General features: G+C 54.3%; 1 protein-coding gene across 3 annotated transcripts; it reads right to left on the bottom strand.

Annotated features, from left to right (window-relative positions):
• Positions 1 to 1,710: 1,710 nt before the first annotated feature.
• On the bottom strand, positions 1,711 to 5,994 carry FOSB (FosB proto-oncogene, AP-1 transcription factor subunit). 3 transcript variants are annotated; one of them, XM_065898782.1, is made up of 5 exons: positions 5,865 to 5,994; positions 3,613 to 3,942; positions 3,235 to 3,342; positions 2,076 to 2,231; positions 1,711 to 1,935 (listed from the first exon to the last, which is right to left on the bottom strand). In XM_065898782.1, exons 1-5 carry the CDS (start codon positions 5,988 to 5,990, stop codon positions 1,933 to 1,935), a joined length of 723 nt encoding a protein of 240 aa, XP_065754854.1. In that variant the 5' UTR covers positions 5,991 to 5,994; the 3' UTR covers positions 1,711 to 1,932. The 3 variants fall into 3 exon arrangements, with proteins under 3 accessions (XP_065754854.1, XP_065754852.1, XP_065754853.1); XM_065898780.1 differs by having other exon boundaries at positions 1,770 to 2,231; positions 5,865 to 5,990; XM_065898781.1 differs by lacking the exon at positions 3,235 to 3,342 and having other exon boundaries at positions 1,770 to 2,231; positions 5,865 to 5,990.
• Positions 5,995 to 26,850: the final 20,856 nt, after the last annotated feature.

A 26,850-nucleotide genomic window follows, 5' to 3' on the forward strand; every position in this document is an offset into this window, starting at 1 on the left:
CCAAGAGGGCCAGAAAACAACCAGAGGGGCCGAGACAATCAGAAAAAAGACAGCTAGAGACAGAGGCAGCCCAAGACAGGCCGCCTCGAAGTTTCCAGAAGCAGTGTTTCCAATTCAACGGCATGGCTTTGAGGACCAACATGACCTAGAACAAGGTTGCGGAAGCTCTCACATACGCGCACACACACACCCACATATAATATATTTATTTATACATAATAGATATAAGTGCCTTTCGGAAATCAGGAAAGGGATAAATAGCCACGGGGCGGGGTCTGGGTTCAGGGCGGGAGCTGCGGGACGGGGCAGTGGAATGTTCTCCATGCAGCACGGAGGGCGGCGTGACCCACCCGATATTAAAAAATATCAATTGGCCTCATGATAAAATTCTCATGAGGTGAAACACAGGGAAAGGCGGGGGGAGGAGGGAGGGAGCCGAAACCAAGAATTGGGGCTGGGGCAGGGGGAGGGGAAGCTGGGACGGCGGGAGCCCAGCCCCTTCGGGTTCAAAGCCTCAGCCTTTAAATCTTCTCCGGAAAAACGTCGGACCCCCTGGCAATCTCCCCTTGCTCCCTTTCTAGAAAGGATGTGGGGTGCCGAGGGGAGGGAGAAATTGGCGTCCTAGGCTGGGTTAGGGTGACAGGCCTTAAAGGAAAAGGCCAGGGCTTGGTCTGGGGGGAGGGGCGGGGGTCCTGAGGAGAGAGGCCACGCGAATGGATAAGTGTCAGCCTCTCTCGATTCTGTCACCCCCTTGAGTCAAACTCATTTTGAGGGGAGGAAGGAGGCAGGTGGGGGAGGGGAGACCACGGAAGGGCTTTGGGGAGTGGGCGGCACAGTCCCTCCGGAGGGGTTCTGTCCCACCGGGCTCCTCCCCCCGCCCAATCCGGCCAACTCATTTCACAGTATAAAACACTCCCGCGGGACAGGCACCACAGCACCCACTGTGATGTGGTGGGAATCAGAGAGGCCCAACAAGGAAGGCCCGGAGGGGAGGCTGACGGGAGGTGGGGGAGGGTAGACTAACACTGTAATCCAAAAGGAGGGCTGGGGGCTGAATGTGCGGGGGACCCTTAGGGTTCAGGAAATTTAAATCAGAGCCAGCCTCGCTGGGGGGGAGCAGCTGGACGGTCAGGGAGGGAGGTTCACATTTCAGACTAAGTCTGGGTCGGGGCGCGGGGGGGGGGGAAGGGGATCATCATAGGGGGGCATCAACTTCCCTTTAAAGGGGGGCTCAATTCAGGGGAGGATCTACCCACATGGAAATGTTGGATAAATAAGCTAAGGTCGTGGTGGGGGGCGAGCAGGGAGAACCAGCCTGGTCACCCCTTGAAGGGTGGGCGTGGGAGACTCTTTGGGGGTCCTGTGGCATTTCCTTGTTGGGCCTCTCTGCAGAGGACTACAGCTCACCCCAAAGCCCACCGCCAGCACCCCTTTCCCTCCAGCCCAAAGGTGGGCATCACCCCCGCCCCCACTCCCCCATCCCCAGAGGTTGGGTTGAAGCCAGACGGCCGACAGGCAGCCGGGGGGGTCGGTGTCCATCCCCTCCCCACCCCCTGTCCCCAAAGTCACCAGCTCTCTGGTCTCGCCGGGCCACAGAAACAAGAGGCGGCACAAAACACAAGGAAGTCCTCCTGTCCGACGGCAGTGGCAGCTGAGGGTCAGACAGGAGAGGCAGGGAGGCCACTCGCCCGCTTTGTCTCTTCCCCTCTCTCCTCCTCATCCAAATCTCTCTCTCCCTTGTGTGTTTGTTTGTTTTGTGTCTAAAGAGTTCACAGAGCGAGAAGGGAGGGCGAGTTCAGGGGGTCGGAAGGCTGGTCGTTGCCGCTGGTGCGTTGGGCGCCGGCGAACGCGGAGACCTCCGGGCAGGTGAGGACAAACGAGGAAGTGTACGAAGGGTTAACAACGGGGAAGGGGTCGCCGAGGACTTGAACTTCACTGTGTGTAAAGAGAGAAGCTGTCAGGTTGGGGGGTGCGTCTTGGCTGGTCTGGAAGGGCAGGGGCGGTGGTGGCGGGGGCGGAAGCAGCCAGCTGAAACCATCTTCCTTAGTGGATGCTGACCCCGGCAAATCTCTCACCTCCGCCAGCGGGCCCGGCCCGGGCCCCTCTTCGTAGGGGATCTTGCAGCCCGGTTTGTGGGCCACCAGCACAAACTCCAGACGTTCCTTCTCCTTTTGGAGCTCGGCGATCTCCGACTCCAGCTCCGCCTTTTCTTCCTCCAGTTGGTCTGTCTCCTGAGGCCCGGGCGGCCAGGTCGCAGAGAAGAGCGAGGAAGGAGAAAAAGGCCGTGAGCGACTAGAGAAGGTGAGTCATGGCTGAAGCCATCTCTCCTAGACTGACTGCGGAGGCCCAGGGTTGGAAGGCAGCTCTGGACTGAAAGACCCCCTGAGATGGAGGCCTGGTGTGCTATGGGACTTGGGGCAAGGGTCTTGCTTTCTAGGAGCCTCAGTTTCCCCATCTGTCCAGTGGATGGTTGGGAAAGGGCCAGGTACACATAGGAAGTCTCTGGTTGCAAGAGGCACTCAGAGGTTTGTTGAGTGAGTGAACGATTGTCATATGTTTCTAAGGCCACCTCTTCCCCTCTGTTACTTTTCCCCCTCTGCCTCCCAGGGAAGAGACCAGGTAGCTCAGGGAAGTAAAGAATTTCCCTGATTTAGCGGGGAAACCCCTGCAAGTATAAAGTAGAAAACTCTCAGACTGAGATAGGGCATGAAAATAGAGGGGCATCGTGGCAGAGGCCACCAGTCCAAGCTCTGAGAACTATGGGTGGCTGGGGCAGGTGGTGGGGGAATTGATATAGAATCAAAGAATTTCGCTTCACAGACTCTCCAGAATGTTACATCTAGCAGGAACCTGGGAGATTCACTGAGGAATTGAAGAGATGGAGAAACTGAGGCAAAAATGGGTTATCACTTGCCCAAGACCAAAAAGGGGAAATGACTGGAGCGCCCCTCTATTAAAGTTCGCTCATGTGTCCCCTCAGGATGAAGTGAAGGCCAGGCAAGTGGTGTGTGTGTGTGGAGGGGAGCTGGGGTCATAAACCAGGACAGGAAGCAGCCAGGAGTAGGTGAGAGCCTGCGTGTATGAGCTGGGTGACCCCGTCTGTATCTCGTTCCACATGTGGAACCTCTGGTTCTCAGTCCAGGATAAGGGCACACAGGTGGTGGTGGGTAACAGAAGATGGGGAGAGAGCCCCCCTTCAGCATACCCTCACCCCACCCCAGGGACCATCCTCACCGCCTGGAGTCGGTCAGTCAGCTCCCTTCGCCGGTTCCTACACTTTGCTGCTGCCAGTTTGTTTCGTTCTCGGCGAACCCTTCTCTTCTCCTCCTCCTCTGGAGTGAGCTGAGTAGGGGAGATAGAGATAGTGAGATTTGGGGGACATGTGTTCCTCCCCATCCACCCCGAAACTCCTCTTCTTCAAGAATCCCCAGGAGTCAGAAAAGAACCTTCTAGACCTCACTGACTGTGGGGAGGATGATAGGGTTTCTGCAGCATCGAGGCTGCAGATGGTCCCTCACCCCAACAGTGGGAAAGTTCCTGCCTCTCTTGCTTCTTCCCCCGCCCCCTCCCCCGCCCCTGCACCCAGAGCAAGCTCTGATGCCCTTTACTCACCGTCTCCTCTCGGGGTCTCCTAGGCCGGGCTCGGGCTGGGCGGGGCCCAGGTCCAGTCCCAGGTCCACTGGTGGTTCCGCTGGTGGAAGGCCCACCACTGCCACTAGCTCCGCCACTGCTGTAGCCACTTATGCCCGGCGTGGAGTAACTGGTTCCTGGCATGTCATAGGGGTCAACGGCTGTGGGCTGGGAGGCCAGTGGCTGCCCCTGGGACTGGGCCATGGAAGAGATGAGGGTAGGTTGCACGAGCCACTGGAGGTCCTGGCTGGTTGTGATCGCGGTGACCGTGGGCACGAAGGAACCGGGCATTTCCCCAAGACCGGCGCACTCCTACAGGGTGACACATACACACACAGGCGTAGACACACAAACAGAGACACCGACACACACACACCCAACACACATACACACACCGACCCTGTGAGTGAGCACAGGGCCAGCGGGTGTGGATGTGTGTGTCACAGGCAAAAAGCCACAACACCCACCCTTCCACTACACCGTGACGCAGTGGTTAATGAGAGGATTTCTGTGCAACTGGCTTCTACCTCCTCCTTCTTCCTCGGGGAAAGGTTGCACGGTTCCAGCGGGTGGTGAATCACACCCCGGGTTGGTGACTCTTAGGTGTGGGGGGTGGGGAGGAGGCTGGACACAGCCGGGTGACAGAACCCCCGGGATGGAGTCACAGCCACACACACAGCCACAACACCCCACCCCCACCCCAGAGGCAAGGGGAGGGAGAGGGAGAGGCCTTAGGCTAAGCCTCCCTCTACACTCACACACATATACACACCCCTCTGAGCGAGGGGATGAGAGACTGGAGGGTCCATGAGACCCCCGTGCAGGGGCGGGGGTCCCAGTTAAAAGGGTGTTGGGGGACGGGCCTAGGAGTTTACAACAACGTTTCAAGTAATTGTCTCTCCCCAGAGTGAGACTGACAAGCGACAGGTTACGGTGGGCACACAAGGAGAGGAAGTGAGCAGCCAGGCTCCCTCAGACTGTCGCGGAGGTGGAGTGGTGTAGGTCCCGAGACCCCAAGCCCAAGCACCGTTCATCTCCCCCACCCCCAAAATGTAATCCTAGAACTGCTCGGAAGGCTTAACTACTCTCCCAGGGGGCGTGGTGAGGGACAGGCTGGCTCGCTGGCCAATCAGCATCCTGGAAACCCAGAGGGGGCGGGGCTCCTGGAGACCACCTGGCTGGTTCGCCTAGGGCTAGCGGTTCTAGTCCTGTCTTCGGACAAACCGGAGACACCCGGCGTCGGGAGCATTAGGGGTGGGAATGTATCTGTGTGTGCCTGGAGAAGTGGGTGACGGTCACTATGTCTCCCAAAGAAATTCCGGCACACAGACACCCTCTGACCCTGAGAGCAGAGGGACAGGATCCCGGCAAGGTCCTTGCGGACTCATTGGATCGCAGAAGATCGCTCCTGTGGCGACAAGAATCCCCTCGCTCTTCCTCTAGAGGCCCGTAAAAGAGACCCTAGTGCCGAAGAACCACGGGTTCCGGGGACGAACTGGGGGAAGGAAACTGCACCCTACAAATAGGAAGGGAAAGTTGATTGGCCAAAGCTTGCGCCGCGGCGGCCAATCGGAACGCCGGGCTGCCCCCTCCCTTAGCAACGTGGCCCCGGCGTTCCAAAATAGAACGCTCCCGGGACGTCAGGGGCGGGGCGGACGAAGGGGGCGCCACGCGCCGTGCGTGCCCCGCGTCAGACGGAGGATTCCAGCGCGTCAGCCGTTACGCACGGGTTCCCCGTTACGTCTCCGCGCAGGAGGCGGAGGCAGCGCCACTGAGGGTTCGAGGCCCGCCTTCCCACTGGGTCGAGGGTGACCCCGGCGCCGGAGTAGGCGCTCGGATGGAGGAGGAAAAAGGGAGGAAGCTACTGGAAGCTTCCCCGGGATTTCCCCCACCTGCCTAACCGCGCTAGCTTCAGGTTGGTGACCTGAGTGGGGGGCAGTCCCCGAGCCGGCTAAAAGTTCTCAGCCCTGCTACCTCATACACGTTGCACTGAACGGCGTACTCACCCCACCCCCAAAGCTCACCCCTCTGTGCTCCCTCCCTGCGTTCCACGCACACAACCAATTGCAAGCACGTCCGGACTCTGCAGTTTGCAGAGTGCGCCGTGAGCCTATCCCCTCTCAGATCCTGGATTTTGACGCGTCTTTATTTGGGGTGGGGGGATTGCTCGCTCCACCCTTGACTTTAAAAAAATTATAAACCACAAAGCATCACCCCAACCCTCTAGAACTTACCTGGGAGGCGGCGGCGGTGGGTGGACTGCCGAAGGAGTCCACCGAAGACAGATATTGAGACTCGGCGGAGGGTGAGGAGCTGCACCGGGAGCCGGAGTCGTAGTCTCCGGGGAAAGCTTGAAACATTTCCCTGGGCACAGGGGGGCCCCTGTGACCACGCTGAGGTCGCCGGGAAGCCAAGGCTATGGCCGGGTGGGGGAAAGAAAGGTGAGAGTCCGGGGAAACTCGGGATGGGGGCAGCGTCCCGCTCCAACAAAGGCAAAGTTTCTGTGTAATTCTTTTGCGGTGCCCAGGCCCCCACAAGATGCCGCTGTGCCTCCTGAAAGTCCAGGCTCCGTAGGACCCGGGGGCGAGGGGGGATCGCTCCCCCAGAGGCGGAAAGCTCTGTCCTGCTGTACAGAATCTGCTTCGGGTGCGGTCCCCTCCACGCGTCCGGCGGGTCCCACGGGGGGAGGGGAGTAATAAGGAAGACGAAAAAAAGTAAGTCGATCCTCCAAAATAAAATGTAGAATTATCTAGAAGAATCCGTCCAAAAACTTTCCGGAAAAATAATAAACTGAATTTCACAGCCCCCAAGACGAAGAACCACTACAATCAAGTCCCAGCTCCGCGTATCCCAGCCTTGGCCGTAGCTCTCAGTCTTATGAATGAAGCCCAGAGCCGCTGTATTTATATGCCCGGGGCCCGGCCCCCCTGCTTACGTCACCCTTCCCGCGCTCCGCGAACTTCTCAATATCTCCGGCCCTGGTGAACCCAGCCACGCACCGTCCGGCAACAGGCCTGCCCTAGCCTCGATCTGATCACCTGCATCACCCTCGCGGCCCTGAGGGTCTTGGGGGCTGCGTTCTGAAGCACTCGGCGGGAGGGGATCCCGGCCTGGTCTCCCCGGAGTTCCTGTGACGCAATTAGCCATATAAGGAGCTTGGCCGGCGCCGCTGAGTGTTTGTTTGGTATCCTAGCAATTACGTCAGAGGGAATCCCTCGCTCGCTCGTGCGCTCGCCCCGCGCGCCTGCGGAACCCGCCCGCGCCTGCGCAGTGCAGCGCCGCCCCGGGGGCTGATATTAATAGGCTTTTAGACTGACCCAGCGGAGGATCCCCACAGGGAAGACCCCAGATGAGGGTCCCCCTCACCTCTGGCCGCCCCTCCCATTTCCCCTGGTGGTGCAGCGCTCTCTCTCAAGAATAAGGTCAATCTCCAAAAGCAGCTCTGGCTCTGTGGTGTAGTCACATGGGCGGGGAAACTGAGTCCCGAACCGGGTGGGAGGGGCTGTGATGCTCCAGGTGAAAGTGGAAGTGGGGGTGGAGTCCCGAGGCTCATACCAGCTTCTGCCCTGACTGGCTGTGCGACCTTGAAAAATGTCTTTTCTCTCTGAGCTTCAGCTTCACTTTTCCCGGATGGACAAAGGATGTGTGTCTTGGACCCTGCTGCCCCCAGAGATCCGGCGGCGTTTGGGAGGTACGCGGGTTTGGTGGGGATGGGGAATAAAACAGGGTGAAGTGTCCCTCCTGCTGATGGTGTTGTTAACCTCTCCTTTCTACTTTATAATTCTATCCGTAGTCAGAAATAATGTATGTGTGTGGGGGCATAATAAATAATAATAGTAATAATAATGATGATGATGAAATAATAATAATAAATGCCATGTATTTAGCACTTACCAAATACCGGCTCTTGTACTAAGCCTTTCAATACAAGATTTACAATCGTTAAAACAGCTTTGGAAGTTTAAGGGAGGAAAAATCTTCATTTTATAAAAGAGGAGAATGATAGAGAGTTTGTGACTTGCCCAAGATCCCATCTCATCCCATCCCATCAAGAAATTCAAACCCAGGACTCCTATTCTCTTCCTGACTTCTGAGAGCTGCCTGGTTCAGTGAAACTCCCTGAAAAACCTGGGTGTTGGGATTGTTTAAATGACAGTTCCATTGGTGGGGAGTTATAAGCCTTGCAGACCTATCCTGTCTGCTCGCAGCGTACACTGTTGTAACCCAGGCTCAGCGGGGAAAGCTGCTTACCTAGCCACCGAGTTAGGAAATGTAGTTCAAGAGTCTAATTAGGGTATTTCAGACACCACAGCCTCCAACTCTTAGGCATCCACTGGTAAGGATCTCACTAGCTGCTTCAGAAACCTGACTTCCTGGCACTTCCCTCCCAGTGCAGAGCCTGGCCCAGCCAGGGCACAGAGGGTGAAGCACTTTAAAATTGTTGAATCCCACAGGCCCAGAGAGGGGGAGGGCCTGGCTCATGGTCACACAGCCGGTATGAAGCCAAGCTGGAGGGGTTGCGTGGTTCCTAATTCCCAGGAGAGTCTTGATTCTCTGTCCCAATAGTGGGGAAGGGGTAGGGAGACCTGGAAGGCTGAGGGGACAGGGGGACAATACAGGGAGATTGAGGTTTCCAGACAAAAGCCCAGCCTCAAACACCTCTTCCCCCACGCCCCCTCTGTCTGCAACCAGTCTGGGAGGAGGGATGGGGACTAGGAGATGACACGGCAACCACCAGCAGGCAGTGACTCGGCCCCAGCATCAGACAGGGAGTGACCCCTCATTCCTGTCCTGTCCAAGCCCCTCATCTCCTCTCCCACGGAATAAAGGAGACACACAAATACCTACCCTAGCTGCCCAAAGACCTTCACACCCCGCCCCAGGTGGCCCATACATCCACACATATACTCACAGGGGCACACAGGCATTCAGACATCCACCCACAAGCGGCAACACACACCGCCACACAGAGAAACAGCTTCACGCACACACACACCTGCAGACAGAAACACACACCTTCACATGGTTACCGACACACGTGACACACACATCCTCACTATAGATGCACGTGGTGTTCCTCACACACAGTAACAAGAGTAATTCTTCTGAGCACTCATATTAACTTATTTAATTCTCACAACACTCCTATGAGGTAGGAACTATCATTTTACAGGCAAGGAAATGGAGGCCCAGAGAGGTGAAGTCACTTGCCTAGAGTCACACAGCAAATTAGTGGCAGAGCTGGGATAAGAATGTAGCCTGCGGGGCTTCAGAGCCTTTGCTTTTAATTATTATTAAATGAGTTATATATGTCGATATATTCACACGCAGATGGTCACACTCATGCAGACATTGGACATTCAACCCCCGACAGGCAGACCCAGAATCTAGGTGGCCTGGGCTTACATTCTGGCCCCACCACTTAGTAGTTGGGTGAACTTGAGCTAGTGACGTCTGGAGCCTCAGTTTCCTCGCTGGGGAAAGGAGGGCAGGAATAAGGCCCAGCTCGTGGGGCTGGTGAGGGGATTATGTGAAATGAATATCAGTAAAGCTTTGGGAACATGCCTGGCACATTGTAGGCACTTGTTTTGTTTTGTTTTTTAATTTAAAAAAAAGTTATTTATTTTGTTTTTGGCTGCATTGGGTCTTCGTTGCTGCGCGCGGGCTTTCTCTAGTTGCGGCAAGCGGGGGCTACTCTTCCTTGCGTTGCACAGGCTTCTCATTGTGGTGGCTTCTCTTGTTGCAGAGCATGGGCTCTAAGCGTGCTGGCTTCAGTAGTTGTGGCTTAAGGGCTTTGTTGCTCTGCTGCATGTAGGGTCTTCTGGGACGAGGGCTCAAACCTGTGTCCCCTGCATTGGCAGGCGGATTCTTAACCACTGCGCCACCAGGGAAGGCCTTATTTTGTTTTTGAAACAAAGCTATGCAGACCTTTGCAGACCCTCATAGAACCGTGACCTTTGCAGACCCTCATAGAGACGTGACCAGAAGCAGAGATACACAAGATCCCATTATGGCTTTCATGGGTCCAGGCACTTTTGCCTTTGTGGGCCTCTTTCTCCATAATGACATCTTTAAAATTATTTATCATGACTACATTGGTATAAAGACAAATATTAAATATTAAAACATTTCATTTGACCTAGAAGTTTAGTTCTTCCTTGATTTTAAAAGAAATTAAACACTTTCATGGGCCTCTAAAATTATCATGGGCCCTAGGGCCTAAGGTAAAAATTGGCCCTGGAGACACACACACACACACACACACACACACAAACACACTCACACTCTCACACACACACAGAGTCTTACTCAAACATGCACATGGACGTGAACACCTTGCCCCCAGAGCATGGCATGGGAAAGGCAAGTCTTTTGTCATGAGGCTGAATCCCAGGGAAATTCCAGGAGGAGGAGGACTTGAGTGTAGAGGAGAGGGCAGGACCCCTGCTCTGGCTCCCGAGGGCTTGGATCTGTGTGTGGGGGAGCAGGCAGAGCCCTCAGCCTTCTGCCCCTTTTGGGGGTGGGGTGGCAGTGCCAGCTCTGTTTGCTCAGAGCATCCTGTAAATAGCCCCGGGGACCCAACTCTGCCAAAGGGAGCCCTCAGCACATTCTTCCATTATTCTTTTGGCAAAACCCTTGCTACTCTGTTCCTCAGTTTCCCCATCCATAAAGCAAGAAGGTTGGATGACCATGGGCTCTGAAAGTCCTTTCCAGTTCTGAAATTTCATAATAAAAATGAGGAGGAAGATACGGAAAGTAAACATTTAGCTCTGCTCACATGCATTATCTCGGTTAATCCTCATAGCACATCAGCCCCATAAGTAAGTTATTGTCCCCATTGTACAGAGAAGCAAACTGAGGCAAACGGAGGCACAGTGCTTCTCAGCTGTTATGTGAAATCAAGTAAGCTGGGGAATCTGGTTACAGCTCACATCTGGTATAGTCTTTTGTGCTTCCATGCAGCCCCTGGGTGATGCCAAGGCTCCGGCTCCAAAAGAAATGTCTGTGAGTTTCTGAAGCACGAGAGGAGTCGGGTGTGCATGTTTGGGTGTGTGTCCTGCTGTGACCTCCGTGAGGGTAGAGCCCAGGTGGTTAGTAACTGCTGGCTTCTCCATGTCCAGCATTGAGTAGTGAGTGTTACTGGCTGGCTGGGCCCACTCCCCACTGAGCAATCCTGGTTGCCTCCTGGAGGGGGTGTCTGTGGTGTTTCAGGGAAGCAGAGTGGTCCAGATTGGAAACTCTTAGCTTGACCCTCCCAATACCCCTGCATCCTGCATTCAAACTCCTCACTCACCACAGCCCACAAGGTCCGGCATGACCTGGCCTAGGCCGACCGCTGCAGCCTCCCCTCCCCCTCCTCTTTGCCACGTTCTGCACGCCGTGGTCTCTCTCTCTAGTCTTCAGGGACTTTGTATGTGCTCTTCCCTCTGCCTGGAGCATGCCCCTTTTTCCTCCCTCTAGCTCATACTCTCTTCCTCCAGTTCTCAGCTCCTGTATCCCCTCCTCCAGGAAGCCCTCCCTGGGTCAGTACCCCTCCCCCTGAGAGCCCCTCTCCCCTCTCTGCCTCTCTGAGTTCATTACTGTCTGGGGACAGTCTGGTCTTCTTCACTGGTCTATATTATTATTATTATTATTATTATTTTTTGGTCTATATTATTATTCAGGCCCGGGCCAAGGCTGTCCAGGTCATGGCCAAGTTCCCAGCACAGTGCCAGGCACTCAGCAGGTGCTCAGTAAATATCTGTTGATTAAATGAATCTTCACCATCCACTCATTTATTCATTCATAAACTCTGACAGACTGCCTTGGACAGAAACATATCTGTCTTGCTCAGATCTGCATAAATGCCTACAGGACAAGGCACACAGATACACAGCATCACACACTCAGATCCCATTATTGTGTACACTCTTTCCCATGTATGCTCACAATTATACACACGCACAGTTTCACATGTGCGGGCATGCAGACACAGCTAAGTAGAGGCCACCCTCAGATGCTGGCTTGTCTCAGGCCCTGGTCCAGGTGAGCTGTGGACCCCCTCACTGTAGGGGCCAACCTCTCACCCACCGCAACCCAGACCCTCACAGTGTGGTGGTGTATCACTGACTATAACTACTCCAGGCATTGGGTGGCAGGAGTGCTCAGGGAGGCCTGAGCAAACCAGGAGGACTTCCTGGTGGAGGCGTTTGGACTACTGTAAAGTCCTGAAAAGATTCAGATAAGGAGGGAGTCCCGGAAAGTCCCTCTCTCCCTACTGTAGACATGTAAGACCAAAGAAGAGGAAGCAGGAGACTGTGGGAAGCTAAAAGGAAGGACTGGACCAAGGTGGTGCAGATAACAGTTTTGGAGACCTTTCCAGCTGCACTTTGAGTGAAAATAATATGAGTAGAATTAATAATATAGCTGGCAATCACTTAAGAAAACTAACCAGGTGCCAGGTGCTACATACAGATCCACTGTATTTTCTTGTTTAACTCTTCCAATACCATTATAAGGAGGGCACTAGCTGTGTGACAGCAGACAAGTAACTTCAGTTCTCTGGACCTCAATTTCCTCATCTGTGAAGCGGGGTTAATAATAGCACCTCCCTCCCAGCATTTTGAGGAGTAAATGAGTTTGTATGTAAAAATGCCTAGAACAGTGCCTGCCAGAAAGTATATTCCCTGTAAGTATAAGCTACAATGGCAATTATTATTATCCTCACTCAACAGATGAGTAAACTGAGGCCAGGAGCCCTTAGGGAACTTGCCTGATCTGTGGATTTCTGTGGAGTGAGGGCCGGTTACAACCCAGGTGGTGAGGCTTCACAGTTGTGGGTGGACGGAGGCAGGGCCTCCCCGCTCTGGGGTGTTTGCATGCGTGAGCGCACGTATGGTGATTCCATTGTTCTCTGCGCAAACATCCAGACCCCATCCCACCCCCAGCAGGTCAGCCAGCTGCTGGCCACAACCCACAGCCTCCCAGTCATACCCGAGCGGGCTTCCTCTTCACGGCCCAGGGGCCTCCCCACCGGCTCTCCCCCGCCTCCCCTTCTTGCACCTTGAGGACGCCTGCGGCTGGACTGGGTGGTCTCAGGCTGGAGCTGCCCCGTCCCTGACTCAGGCCCCACGCCCCCTCACTGACCCGAATGCGGCCTGCCCGGCCCCCGCAGCCAGACGGACACGGGTGGGGGGGGGCGGTTGTCAGGGGGGGGTTCACAGCGGGCCACGTGCCCGTGCCGCCCGGGGTGGCTGAATTCCACCTGTGATTCAGTCGGCTTGTCTGGGCCACTGGGGGGTGCCCTGGCCGGTGATGTCAGCGGCCAGGTATGCGGCCGGGGTTTCTCCGAGGTGACTCAGGCGCCGGAGCTACCCTCTCCCTCCTGCAGACACTCTGGGCAGCTCTCCAGGGCCGGCAGCCAGCAGCCTGACCCTCCCTTCCCGGCCTCCTCCACGCCCTCCACACCCTCCACACCCGTGAGCTGTGGGAACAGCGGGTTTGGGGACAGGCACCAGGCAAATCTCAGAGGCTAGGGGCCCACCTGGTGGCAGCCCACCAGGACCTCCTCACCTCCCCTGGAGACCAGAACTCACAGGTTATTGTAGGATGAAATTCATTCATTCATTTAATCAGCCATTCAAACACATGTTCTCAGCACCTCCCCTGTGTCAGGCTCTCTAGGCAACAGAGACAGAGCTGAGAACAAGACAGAAATTCCTCACAAAGCCCCATATTATTGCTATTGTTACCCCCTCCCGAAATTCCACCAGCCTGCAAGACTCAGGCTGGTTTCTGTTCCTCCAGGCAGCTCTCCAAACAGTTCCAGTTACTTTTAATCCTTAGCCCCCAAACCATCCCTTGAGGGAAGTCCTTTCAGGATTCTGACCTTCAACCAGCCTGCTGCAGCCTTTTCTTCCCTCTTGGACTTTACTCATTCCCAGTCCCATTGAATGATTTGAACCTCTACTTTCCCCAAACTCTGCCCCTCCACTGCCTTCCCCAGAACCTGAGCTTCACAGTGATGATCATGATTGGCCTTGCAGACACTGAGCGCTCCCTAGGTCCTTACACCAGGGTCAAGACTTAGAGACACAGCTTCATTTGGTCACAGCCACCCCTGGAGGAGGCCTGTTGCCATTTTGTAGGAAGGAAACTGACACACAGAGGTATTTTGGTACCCACTAGCTCAGAACCACGCCTGAGTCTGTAGCTCGGATTCTGGACACATGCATACAGGGGCACACAGAGAGGAAGTAGTAATACTGCTGACAATCAAGTGTGGTATTTTGTAAACATTTATTCTGCGCCGAGCACTTTCCAAATGTTCTCTACGTGAACTCATTTACTCCCCACAGCAGTCCCATGAGTGAGTACAATTATTATTCCCATTTTACAGATGAGAAACCTGAGGTACACAGAGGTCCTAATGCTAATACAGTTCAAGTCCACAAATATTGACTGAAGCTCTCCTATATTTCACACAGTGTGGTGGGTGCTGAAAATTAGAGCTACACAGCCAGATGCAGCTACAAAGCTGGAAGGCACACACAGGAGACTGCCACCCAGAAGCACAGAACCATTCACACAGTTACACAAATGTGTGCACTTGACATGGACACACATGAGTCACTGATTCATTTGCTCAACAAATAATTACTGAGCACCTACTGTGTGCAGGGCAGTGCTGGGGACCCAGTGGTGACCACAATAGCCCTGGGCCCTGCCCTCATGGGGCACGCAGCCCAGTTGGGGAGACAGTAAACAAACAAATATATAATGAAAAATTGTGATAAACACTGTGGAAAGAACTGTGAGAGACAACTGGCTGACAAACAGTTACCTGCATAGTTACACACAGATGACTGTACGTTGAGATCCAGAACTACACACATACACACACAGCCAGAAATGCAAGCTAGAGGCAAAACCGTACACATCCATAGGTACCTACACACACATTGTTTCATGTATAACCACACAAAAAGACTCTCACAAGTACACACACGCGAACATATACATGAACACAAGTCAGCAGGGTTCAAATACCCATACATCCAGATACACAAATGCAAACTGGAGAAACCACTCACTCAGTCCAGCAGTTGCTCTCACACACGAAGAAAGCCTTCCTGAGCATGCTCTCACACAGGAAATCCCAGGTAGACACATTGTCACCGACAGAATCACTCACCAACAGTCACAGCCATTCACAGTCACACACCCAATTTCTTCTCTCTCCTTGGACATTCGCCCCAGCCCTGGTCACATGAAGCTACTGAATGGGGGGTGTCGGGGGTGTGTGTTGGGGATGAGCTATTAAAACCTTCCAGCTGTGGACAGCTTCCTGGACACGGGATGGAAGGACCTCGGGCTGCTTGTCTGATGAAAGAGCCTCCAGAAAGACACGCAAGAAAAGAAAACCCGAGGGGAGCGGGGAAAGGAACGGGAGGGAGCTCTCGCGCTGTGGCTCTGAGTGTGTATGGGCGCGCACAGGTTGTTCACTGTGCCTGTCTCCACTGGTTGGGACCCCAAACGGAACAGTGCACCCGGAAACCCAGGAGTCGGAGGCAAAAGCAGCAGGCCAGAGAAGAGTGCTTGGATCTATTTCAGTTGTTATTGTTTGGGGGAATATGAGACAGCCACGCCGCAGGAGATGCTGGACAGACAGACATGCCTGGGACGAGGGGGCGCAGACGGACAGATACCCAGCGGAGGCGGTCCCAGGTCAGACAGGAGGAGCGGGTGACAAGCAGACGGCGGCTGTCTAAAGGGAAACCGGCAATTTGGGGACCTGGTTCTCCCCCGCTCCCATCACCGCAGCGCCCCCCCACCCCCCACCACCAGGCTCCCGGCCGGCCAGTCTGTCCGCCCTGGCTGGTCCTGGTTGCGCCCTGTGCGGCCGCGCGGCCAGGCCCGGGACAAACAGCCTTCACGTTGCTAAGCGACGGCGTTCCACAGCCCGTCGCGTCACCGCGTCTGCGCCGGCGGGGGGAGGGGGGTGTGCGGAGACAGTGGCCGTGTCGTTTGTTGACGTTGCCTGGCAACCGCCGTGGCGCTGCCGGGCAACGCCGGCCGACTGTTCCTTCTCTTAAAGGGCCAGGAACACTTTACTGGATCCAGCTCGGACCGCGTCGCGGGACTGAGGCGCTGCTGGGAGAGGGGAGGGTTGCTCCCCAGGTGTCGGGGAGGTTTAGGGGATTGGAGACCGGGTTATGCCCTCTTGGAGTAGAGGAAGAATACGAGGCAGGAGCTGTTGCTATTTGGACTAAAGTTTTTGAGATGTTAGTGTAAGATGTTAGGTTGATTGCACATGTGCATAGGCGCACTTGTGGGCACGCACGTCCACGGGGCAGTAGGTGGCAGAAATAAACCGATAGAGAGACCTGGGTTCAAATACCCACTCTGTGACCTTGACCTGTAACTTCCTTTTTCTGAGCCTCTTTCCTTCCTGAATTGGGAGTGAAAACATCACCCGCCTCCAGAATTGTGACTGTATGAAATCCTGTTAAGCACTTAGTACGTAGTAAGTGCTCCGTACATAACAAGTATAATTATGTTATTTAACAACTGGGTTCTGTCCCTTCTTCACTGGGGTTTGGAGTAAATGATACGGTGTTTGTAAAGTACTTACTGCAGCACGGCGTGGTTAATACGCGGGGGCTGTCATATTATTACCGATATGTTTATTATTTCCTCCAGCCTGTAAAGGAGCACATCACAGGGCATTGGCAGTCATTGCCTTTCTTGGTGTCTTGGGGCGCAAAGGCAATGGAATCAGGCAGATGAGGTTGGAATTCTTGTCCTACTGGACCCTGGCTGTGTGACCCCAGAGCAAGTGCCTTGCCCTCTCTGACCCTCTACTTCCTCCTCAGTGAAACCTATGATCTCTCACTTCTCACAGAGTCACTTCCAAGTAACAGTCCTGGGTGAGGGGTCCCCTCTCATTGGGCGTGTCAGGTCACTGCCCCACGTCTGCAGCATGACTCATGGGGCTATGTTATGTAAAGCTCCTAGATTCTGCACAGAGGGCAGGTTATATAAATGTGTTTAATGTGCATCCTACATGTAGGGCCTAGGGAGGGAACCTGGCTTGGTAAGCCTGCAATTGCCAAACTATGGCACTGGTTGCTTCTAAGAAGTAGAGCCTCTAAAATGTGGGCCACATGTATACTGTTGAAAACGTGCCCCTCTTGGGGTCTCTCTATCCCCCGAAATGACTGTCTGTCTCTCAGTCTCTGTCTCTTAATATGCCTCCAATTTCTCTCTGCATCTTTCTGACCCCTGTCTCTCTGTCTCTGTTGCACCATCTCTGTGCATTTCTGTCACTCTGTGTCTCTGTTCCCCTGAGTCCCTTTCTGGATTTCTGCCCCCCTCCCACTCCCCTTTCTCTGAGTCTTTATCCATTTCTGGGTCTGCCTCTGTGTCTTTGTGATTCTCTTTTATTATTTAATTTAACTCCCAAACTTGTTCCCATCGATTCTGGACGGCTCCAAGCCCCTCACAGCTGAGTGCTGTGGGGTGCTGGGATGGTTCCTCTGCTCTCTGGACCTCTGCTCTTCCCTTTGTGCAAAATTAGATGGAGTAGCCAGTGCAAGTCCCCATCACCTGGGGAGCTTGATAAAAGTGGATTGCCCCAGTCCCACACCCAAAAGCTGTGGGTCGGAATCTCAGAGAAAGAAGTGGCAGAGATTATGACGTGTGAGATCCTGCCTGAGTAATTCTGAGCAGCTGACCTGAGGCCTCCACACATGTGTCCCGATGCCAGTTTTTTTTTTAATGTTTTTTTAAATTGAAGTATAGTTGATTTACAAGGTTGTGTTAGTTTCAGGTGTACAGCAAAGTGATTCAGTTTATATATATATATATTTTTTTCAGATTCTTTTCTCTTATAGATTGTCACAAAATATTGAGTATAGTTTTCTCTGCTATATAGTAGGTCCTTGTTGGCTGATGCCAGGTTCTGATGTCACATAATAGGTGAGGTTCTGCGGAGACATGTGGCCAGGGACAAGAGTGATTTCCCCTGCAGGTAGAGGGTCCTGAGTGTGAGGAGTCAGAGAGAGACAGATCTGGGGGTCAGGGTGGGGACAGAGAGAGACAAAGATAGCAAGACAGAAAGAGAGAGAGAGAGAGAGAGAGAAAGAGACCAAGAGATATGGAAACACAAAGAGATAAAGCCAGAAATTGCGTTTGCCGCACATCACCTGAAAAGGTACCTCCACGGGGGAGGGCCACGTACCTATCTGCCTGTGAGTGTGTGACTGTATCAAACAGGTCACTGCAGGCAGCACTGGGGTGTGCCTGGGTCCAGTGCTGGGACTGAGTGCGGGAAGCGGATGCTGGCCTGGGAGGTTCTGGGTGTACCCTCTCTACATGTACATGCCTGCCTTTAAGCAAGTGTTCCAGGCCAGCATGGGTGACTACCTGACAACCGGAACACCAGTCAGGCAGCATTCTCCATCAGGCCACCACTTTCTACGCCCACTGGGTGTGGTTGACGAGGATATAGCTCCAGGGGTCCTGGGGCCCACATGGATAAGTTTAGGTATAGTTCCAGACTCTGAGGGTGTTTTGGATTTGGGAATAGCCAACCTAATAGAGGGGTACCATCTTTGGAGCCAGACTGAGCTGAGTCCTTGGGCAAGTTGAGTGACCTCCTGGGGCCTCAGTTTCTGCATCTGTAAAATGGGGATGATAAGGACTTCTATGAAGATTTTGTGAGCACCCCCTAACATCATGGTAACTAATGCCATCTATTGAGGGCTTGCCATGAATGTGCCTGTCAGCAAATTCTACAGCTCTATGTTCAAACACCTCCAGAATCTGATCCCTGCTGCACCTTCCAAGTCACCATCACCTCTTGCCTGGACGATTGCCTGGGGATCCTCACTGGTCTCCCTGCCTCCACTCTGGCCTCCCAAAGTCTATTCCCCACATACAGCCAGAGGGATGCTATTTAAATCAAAATCAGTCCATGTCCCTCTTTTGCTCAAAACCTTCCCATGGCTCCTAACTCACTCAGAATAAAAACCAAAGCGCTCACCATGGCCCACAGGCCCCGTGTCTCTGCCACTCCCTCTCTCCTTGCTTTCTCTGCTCCAACCACATGGGCCTCCGGCTGTTAATCCAACACACCAGGCATGTTCCCACCTTAAGGCCTTTGCACCTGCTTCTCCCTCTGACTGGCACGTTCTTGGCCGGGATATCTGCAGGCTCCTCTCTCACCAACTTCCAGTCTTTGCTCAAACATCACCTTCTCAGGTCGGCCTTCTCTGACCACCCTATTTAAAACGGCTGCCCCAACCCTCCCTCCCTCTCCACCTCCCCAGCAATGACCACTTTCCAGTGTGTTACGTAATGTGCTAATTTGTGCTTGTATATCGTCCATCACCTCCTTCCCCATTCCCAAAGTGGAAGCTCCCACGAGGACAGGGATCTTTGTTTTGCTCTGTTGAATTCCCAGCACTTACCACAGTGCAGGGCACATAATGGGTGCTCGATAAATATCTGTTGAACGAATGAATGACGGATGGGATGTGCCAGGAGTGTGCCACGAGCTCCAGGTCGGTGAATTCACTGAATCCTTACGACAGCCCTATTGTCACGACAGCCCTCTGTGCTGGGCGCTACCCATTTTACAAATACGGAAACTGAGGGTCAGAGAGGGAGGCCCCTGAGACAGAAGCGCAATGGCCCAGACGATCTGAGGCAGATTATCCTGCCTTCAGGGGCGTCCCTGCGGAGCCGTGGGGTGTCTGTGTTTAGCCTCGCCATCCCCGAGTTTATTTCGGGGCCCGGTCTTTGTTTGCTTTGTCGCGCGGTCTCTTTATCACTGCGCCCCAGACAGCTCCCTGTGGCTTCAGTCTCCACGAATTTCTCGAGGTTTTCTGGCTCCGGGGCCCTGAATCTCTACTTCCGCGTTGCCGTCTCCCCGGGTTTCTGCGCCCTGGGGGCCTCCGGAGGCGAAGGCCGTTGCCCTGTGAGCCCGCCCCGCCTCCGCGCGCAGTCTCGGCCTCGGCGCGGCTGGGCTCGCAGCGGGCCGCCCTGGGGCGGGCGGGGCTTGTTGCCCGGAGACCAATGTTTTGCCGCTGCAAACTGGGTCTCTAGGCCACCGCGGGAGGGCGGCCTGGGAACCGGAGACGGGCCTGGGAGCGGGCCGGCGAAGGGCGCGGGCGGCCGGGGGCCTGGGGCCGGGGGACCCGGCGGCTGTCTGGAGCCGGGAGGGTATGGGGGACCCGATTTGGCGGGAATGAAGTAGAGATACTGGGGCAGTTTCGGGGAAACAAGAGAGGGCTGGCATTAGGGACGAGAAAGAGTATTCGGGGTCTGTTTGAGGGAGGTGGGAAGGGGTTTGGGGGAGACAGATGATGGGGGAAGTTTGGAGGAGCCAAGGGAGGAGATTGGGAAGGCGGTGGTGGGGTAGGAAGTGGGGGCTAGTTTGAGGGACCCGGGAGAGGGGCCCGCGGATGGGTGAGTGAAGGAGGGCGTGGGAAACTGGACGTTTAGGGGATTCAGAAATCACAGGGGACTGGTGTGAGGGCAGGGAGTTTGGGTAGAGGACATATTTCCAGGCTCGGGGAAAGAGGTGAAATTTAGGGAGGACAAGATGTGAGGGTAGAGAGTTTGGGGGAGATAGGGATTCTTGAGGAGAAGGAGGAGGCTTAAACGGGCCGGAAAGAAGGGTGAATCAGAGGAGAGGGTGCCCTTGCCACTTCCAGGCTCCTGGCGGGAGGGCCTCTCCCCGCCCATTGTCCCCAGCCTGGCCAGGACGTCCGGCGACATCCCTGGGGACGCGACGTCGGGGGGGTTATGTAACAGTGCCAGGCCCCGGGGAGCGGCGGAAGTTAGGACTCCCGGGTTCCTCTCCACGCCCCATCCCAAGGGAGCGGCACGGGTCGGGATCCCAGAGCGGCTTGTGACATCACACTTGGGCGGAGTCCATCAGAGGCACGAACTCCTTTTTTTGCTCACCCCCACCCCACTCGAGAGCGAGGACTGAGATCTGAGACCCTAGGTGGGGAGGGGTATCCCTAGCAACGCCATTGGCTGAGGTGGCCTGATGGCTGTTAGGCGAAAAGGTAAACTGAGTCCCAGAGAGTGCTGACCCCTTTCATTTGATTCAGTCATTCAACAAAGATGTATTGAGCCCCTACTGTGTGCCAGTTGTGTCCTAGGTGATGGGGACCCAGCAGCAAACAAAACAGATGTCCCTGATCTCAGCAGCCTCTGGGCTAACCCCTGATTCTGAGCCCAGACCTACTCCATCCCAGCCAAACGTTGAAACTAGACCTTCTTCACTAAACAGAACACCAAAACGTGGATCCTCTCACCCAACTTCCCCTAGTGCAGGGGGCAGAACACATCTCTCAGCTGCTGAGTCCCTGGTCTCTAAATGACTGCATCCCTGTCACCCCCACCCCCTGTGGCCTGTCACTTCCTCCCATCCTCATCCCCCCCATGGGGCATGACTAGAGATGCTGGTCATAACAGGCAGGTGGCGAATCACTCAGACGTCATAACAGCCGGCTGTGCTATCACCGTGTCCCTGAGATGTCATCAAGCAGCCTCAGTCTCTTCCTATGAACACCTCTGGGGCCTGAGGAGAGGGTTCTGCCCTGCTGCCAGGGGTAGCTCAGCCTCCCAAATGGAGTGACTTACTTCCACCTAAGCCCTTCATCAGAAGGCTCTGGAAGGTACCTTCCTAGCTCTCCTCACTCCTCCTCCAGGCAGCCCCCTTGAACTCCCTGCCACTCCCCTCCAGTTCCCTGGGCTCTGGCCCTTTGGACTTTTTCCTCTCTGATCTCACCTGCTCCCATACCTTCAATTTTGAAAAACCTTCAAAGCCAGGCCCTTGATAGGACACATCCCTGCATTTCTCTAAGCCTCAGGCTTCACTTCTCTAAAATGGGTATAGCAATGGTGCCTGGCCAACACACTGGGTGGTGAGTGATTTGAGCAAGGTCATTTCTGTGACGGGCTTAGCACAGGCTGGGGTCATCGTGAGAGCTCAATGAATCCTACTGGCCAAGGTACACGAGAAATAGTTAACAGTGAGAAGTGGGGATCAGAGGAAGGAAGAGAATTTACTTTGTCAAGGTATACTCTTGTATTTGCCAATACATGTTCCCCCAATTTTTAAAAAATTTAATTAATTAATTTTTGGCTGCTTTGGGTCTTCATTGCTACACACCAGCTCTCTCTACTTGAGATGAGCAGGGGCTGCTCCCTGTTCCAGTGCACGGGCTTCTCATCGCACTGGCTTCTCTTTTGGGGGAGCACAGGCTCCAGTAGTTGTAGCACAAGAGATTACTTGCTCTGCAAAGCGTGGGATCTTCCCAGATCAGGGCTCGAACCCCTGTCCCCTGCATTGGCAGGCGGATTCTTAACCACTGCACCACCAGGGGAGCCCTTCACTGACTTTCAAATCTGTTCTCTCCTCCTCTTTCCCCTCCTCCCACTCCTACCTAGGTCCAGGCCCCTCCTTTCCCCCTCCCTTCCTCAGTCTACCTCAAGGAAGCAGTCAGAAAGGTCTTAAAACCTTCCTCTGTCCCTCCCCTGCTCAGAACCTGCCATGGCTCCCCAGTGCCCTTGGGGGAGCTCCTCAGTGTGTGTCCAGGCTCCTCACCATGGCCCATGGGGCCCATTTCTGTCTGGTCCTTGCTGACTTTTCCAGCCTCCTAATTCTTTCATCCAACTACATGATTCTTCTTGCCTTAAAGGATCCTCCAGCTCAGTCCCTTTGCCTGGCAGTCGAGTCCCATCCAGACAACATAACAGTTGGACACCTGGCTAAAGCTTGGTGTCCACTAGGGACAGGGACACCACTTGAGGCTGCCTTCCATTCACAGCCAAAGAGTTCTGCCTGAATTTTCACCGAAGCAACATCTGTCTACTACACTGTGCTCCCTGGGTTCACACAGGTCAGGGCAGTTTCTGTCCTGTGATATTTCAGAGACTAGAAGGATGCAGACTTTGAATCTCAGGTGAATGCGGTATAAGACCCTTGAGGCTGATTCTTGGAGTGGGCACTGAAAGAGTCACAGGATATCAGAGTGGGAAGGTGCCCTAGAAGATCCAAGTGCAAGGGGGAGACCTAGGCCCAGAGGGAGCAGGGTTCCTGGCTGTTCCCACTGCCTGGAGCTGTCGTGTCCCATCACTGACTTGCAAGAGAGGGAAGAATCATAGTAGAATTGGGTTTGTTGAACTAAACAGTGGGTGCCAGGCTGAGCCCTGACTCTGGTGACCCCAACCTTGGTGACAGCAGACCTGCGTCTGACCCCAGTCTGAGCCCCAACCCTGGCCCAGGCCTGAATCCCTGATCCTGGGCACAGTATGAACCCTGAAACTGGCTAAGACCCAGAACTAAGCCCACTCAATCCACTGTAGAAACTAAGCAAGAAGTCAGAGCCTCATCCCCAGCCCTCTGCTTGCTGGTCTGGTGTGACTTCCTGTGACCTCCCCATCCTCCCCCCCCCATAGAAGTGGAGCTGAGAACTGGAAGGGGGGGCGGATTCAGAGAGGCGCAAGATTCGTGCTGTGGCTGGGGAGGGAGAATAGGGACAGGACTTCGGGAAGAGTAGGTTGAGGACTCGGGGAGGGGGCGGCAGGGCTAGGAGTGAAGATTAGGATAGGGAAGGGGGAGGTAGATAATGGTCAGAGACGAAGAATGGAGGAGAAGCAGAGGATGCGGGGGACCAGGAGACAGGGGATCGGGGGGATGGAGGATTGGGGGTGCTGACTCGAGGCCGGTGACAGGTTGGGGTCAATGCGGCGACGGCGGGGGCCGATCGTCCGGCCGGGGCTGCGCGGCGAGGCCCAGTTGAGCCCAGGCCCACCCCCAGCCCCCCCCGCCCCACGCTGCCTCCCCCTTCCGCTCCCCGGAAGCGCTGAGTCGTACTGCCTTATCTGGAGGCCGCTATTTCGGGCTCAGCTCCTAGCGCGAGGACTATTTTTAGCGGCGCTCGGGTAAAAATGGACGCGGCGCCGCGCGAGTTCCAGAGGCCGTGCGCGCTCCCTCGCGAGAACTGGGGGCCGGGGCCGAGCGCCTGAGTCACCTCCCGCCCAACCGCCCCCCTTCGAGGAGCGCGGACACCTCCCCGCCCCCATCCGCACGAACTCTTGGGTTCCTGGACGCCTGGAAGCCAGCGCGGCTCAGAATATTCCAGGACTATCGGGACGCATCCAACCGGGCTGCATCCAACCGGGCTGCATCCAACCAGGCTCAAGCGGCTGAGCGCCGACTTTTGGGCAGAGGCGCTGCGCCCTCTGGTGGCTCCTGCGGGGATAGCAGGCAGGGGCTGGGCCAAGAGTTCACACACCCCCAGACCCCCAACCTCCGCCACACACCGATTTTATAAATGAGGAAACTGAGGCCTGGAGAGGAACTGGATTGCATCATGAATTGCAAGGTACGCTCTTTCCGTTTCAGCTTGGACACTTCCCTTAATGGAGAACCCAGTACCTATCAGAAAACTAGGCACTCTGTTTTTATAAGCAGTATTTATCTAGTCATTCAACAAGTATTTATCAAGGGCTTGCTGGGTGCTGGGAACACAGCAGTGAACAGGGCAGAAGAGAGATCCTTGCCCTCGTGGGGCTGACGTTCTAATGGGGGAGACAAACAGTAAATAAATAAGGTGATTTCAGATTGTGGGTAAGCCCTGTAAGGAAAATAAAATGGGAGGATAGAGTATAATAAAGGGGATACTTTGGTAAGAGTAGTCAGGGAAGGCCTTTTTCTGAGGAGGTGACATTCTAAAATGACCTGGTTTCATGCAGTCCCCTCACTCATCCCATTTCCTAGACCTGGAGACAGAAGCCTGGAGAAGAACTAGTTGGGGACTGAGCTTGTACAGTGTAGATTACATGAGCTTTCACTGCGTAAATTGTTCAGTTCCAGTTTGGTCTCCTCCTGAGCCTGGGAGCTCATTTCTCCCAGCATAGCCACTCATCATCAGTAGTAGTAATACTGATTACTAGTTTTAAAATAATATCTAGTTTTATCCAGCACCTGCTCTTTACCTAGCAGTCTACTAAATGTCTCACCTGCGTTAATTCATGGAATCCTCACCCTAATCCTTAGAGGTGAGGTACTATTCCCACGCCCCATTAACGTATGAGAAAATCTGTTTTCCAACCTTCCTTTCCTCCCAGCCACATGGGCATCTACAGTTTTGCCGGCCTTCTTCTTGTTCTTTGGGAAACCACTCCTTTCTCAATTTCAGTTCACCTGGCTGTCTTGGGGCTCACCCCATCCTCCGTTTCCAGGGAATGGCACGTGTCCTAGGCCCAGCCAATCACAGTATTCCAGTTGGGCTGTCCGTTGACGACAGTGATTGGTTCAGAGGTGAGCATGTGACCCATTTAGGACAACGAATGATGGGACCATTGGCTAGGAGCACTTTCTTCCCTTTGGGGTGGCTAAGAGGATGAGATGTGAGCCTAAAGCTGCTAGGGCTATCTTTGCTACCTCAAGGAAAGTCTTTCTGAGGAAAAAAATCAGAGAAATTTGAAACCCAGAGATGGGACAGTGACTTCATATCATCATTTGAGCTCCTGGATCAAGCTGTAACTGAAGCTGGTTTACTCAACCTTCTGATCATGTGAGCCAATACATTTCCTTAAACTAGTTTGCATTTGAAACTGAGAGACTCCCAGTTAATTCGCTTTCCCTCTCTATGCCCCCCCCCCACCAGGAACTGGTCCTGACACTTTCCACTGCCCCTGGTCCTTGGGAATGGATCACTGTACCCCCCTGAAGTACCCATTCATTACACACTGCCCCCAGGGAGGCATGTACTGCTCGTATACATCTGTGCCCTCTACCCCACACTGGGCAGGCACTCCTGTGGGGACTTTGGGTCTGCTCATCTTCCTGTCCCCAGGTACAGACCAGGATGAGAACCTGATACCAAGGCTACTGTCCCGGGCAGGACCACTTTCTGCTGTCATCACTGGCTGATGGTGAAGTTACCCTACTGCACCTTCCACTTTCTCCCACTGTTAGGATTTCAGCCCTGTCTGAGCTCTGTCGGCCTCCCAGCCTCTGCTTCACCGTCTCTCCTGTGCTCCAGACCCATGTGTCTAGAAGCCTCTTGAATGCCTTCCTCCGGTTGTCCCACAGACTTTCACCCTGACCTCAACAGCTTCCTCCTACACCTGTGCCTCCTTCTCCCAGGTCCCCAGCTCAGGCGTAGTCCCACATAGACCCTGTCTCCTGGGCCAGAGTTCTAGGCCTCCTCCTGGTACCTTCCTCCCCTTACCTCCCATAACCCATCACTCATCTCCATTCTATCTTTTAAAGATTTTATATATTCTCCTTCCTCCCCCTCCTTACTCTGGTCCCGTTGTCTATTTGGTCCCTTTTCCCCACTTCATCCTTCATCTCTGTACTCATCCCTGGTTTCCTGCCCCAGTTCTGCCCCTTCCCATCTAGAAGGATTTTGCTAAACCACAAAACTACTCCTGTCAGGTCTCTCCCCTGCTCAGAGCCTGCTACGATTCCCCAGTGCTCTAGTCCTGTGACCTACGAGGCCTTCCGTGGCCTGTTGCTTTCTTCAACCCCATCTCTTGCCCCCCACCCCTTTCCCCAGCACACATTCACTCTGCCCTCTAACAATACTCAAACAGCTTGCCTTTCCCCGAATGCATTGTTCATGCCTCCCGACTTGAACATTCGGCTGCCTCTGCCCAAATACCTTTCCCATCCTTCTCCACCTAGTGACTGTTTTTCCATGCTTTGAGGTACAACATAGCTATCCCCTCCGCTGAGAAACCTAGCATGACTCCCTCCGACCTAAGCAGGGCCCCCGCCTCTCAAGAAACCTGGTCGCTGCTGTAGCTCATTCTCGGCCTGACCACATGTCGGGCCCTTTGCACGCAGGGTCTCACTGAGTTCCCCCAACAGCCCTCAGGGCACAGGGACAAACACTTCCAGTTTCTGGATGAAGAAACTGGGACTCATGGAAGGAATCACAGCTAGGGAGGGGACAGAGTCAGGATTTGAACTTGTGATCTCATGCAGCCTGGCTCATCCATGAGTACTTTATCTCTGTTTTGGAAGTTTTTATTTTATAACACTCTCAGTAGAGGCACACATGTATATAATCTATGAATAAAAAATATACTCCATATACCAAGTGGCCACAAAGTACTGCCTGGCGCTGTGGTCTCTCTTGGTTAAGTAGCTCCTTCACCTGGGTCTGGTGGAGGCAGGGATTTGAGAGTGTTCTCTAAGGC

This window comes from Phocoena phocoena, chromosome 20 (assembly GCF_963924675.1).
Source record: "Phocoena phocoena chromosome 20, mPhoPho1.1, whole genome shotgun sequence".
Classification (NCBI taxonomy): Eukaryota; Metazoa; Chordata; class Mammalia; order Artiodactyla; family Phocoenidae; genus Phocoena; species Phocoena phocoena.

Excerpts from the sequence above, each read along its gene's own strand:
- FOSB (XM_065898780.1), bottom strand. The coding sequence starts at position 5,990 with ATGTTTCAAGCTTTCCCCGGAGACTACGACTCCGGCTCCCGGTGCAGC. Across the intron at positions 3,943-5,864 it reads CCACCGCCGCCGCCTCCCAG|GAGTGCGCCGGTCTTGGGGA; the intron begins GTAAGTTCTAGA and ends GTCACCCTGTAG. Across the intron at positions 3,343-3,612 it reads GGAGACCCCGAGAGGAGACG|CTCACTCCAGAGGAGGAGGA; the intron begins GTGAGTAAAGGG and ends TCCCCTACTCAG.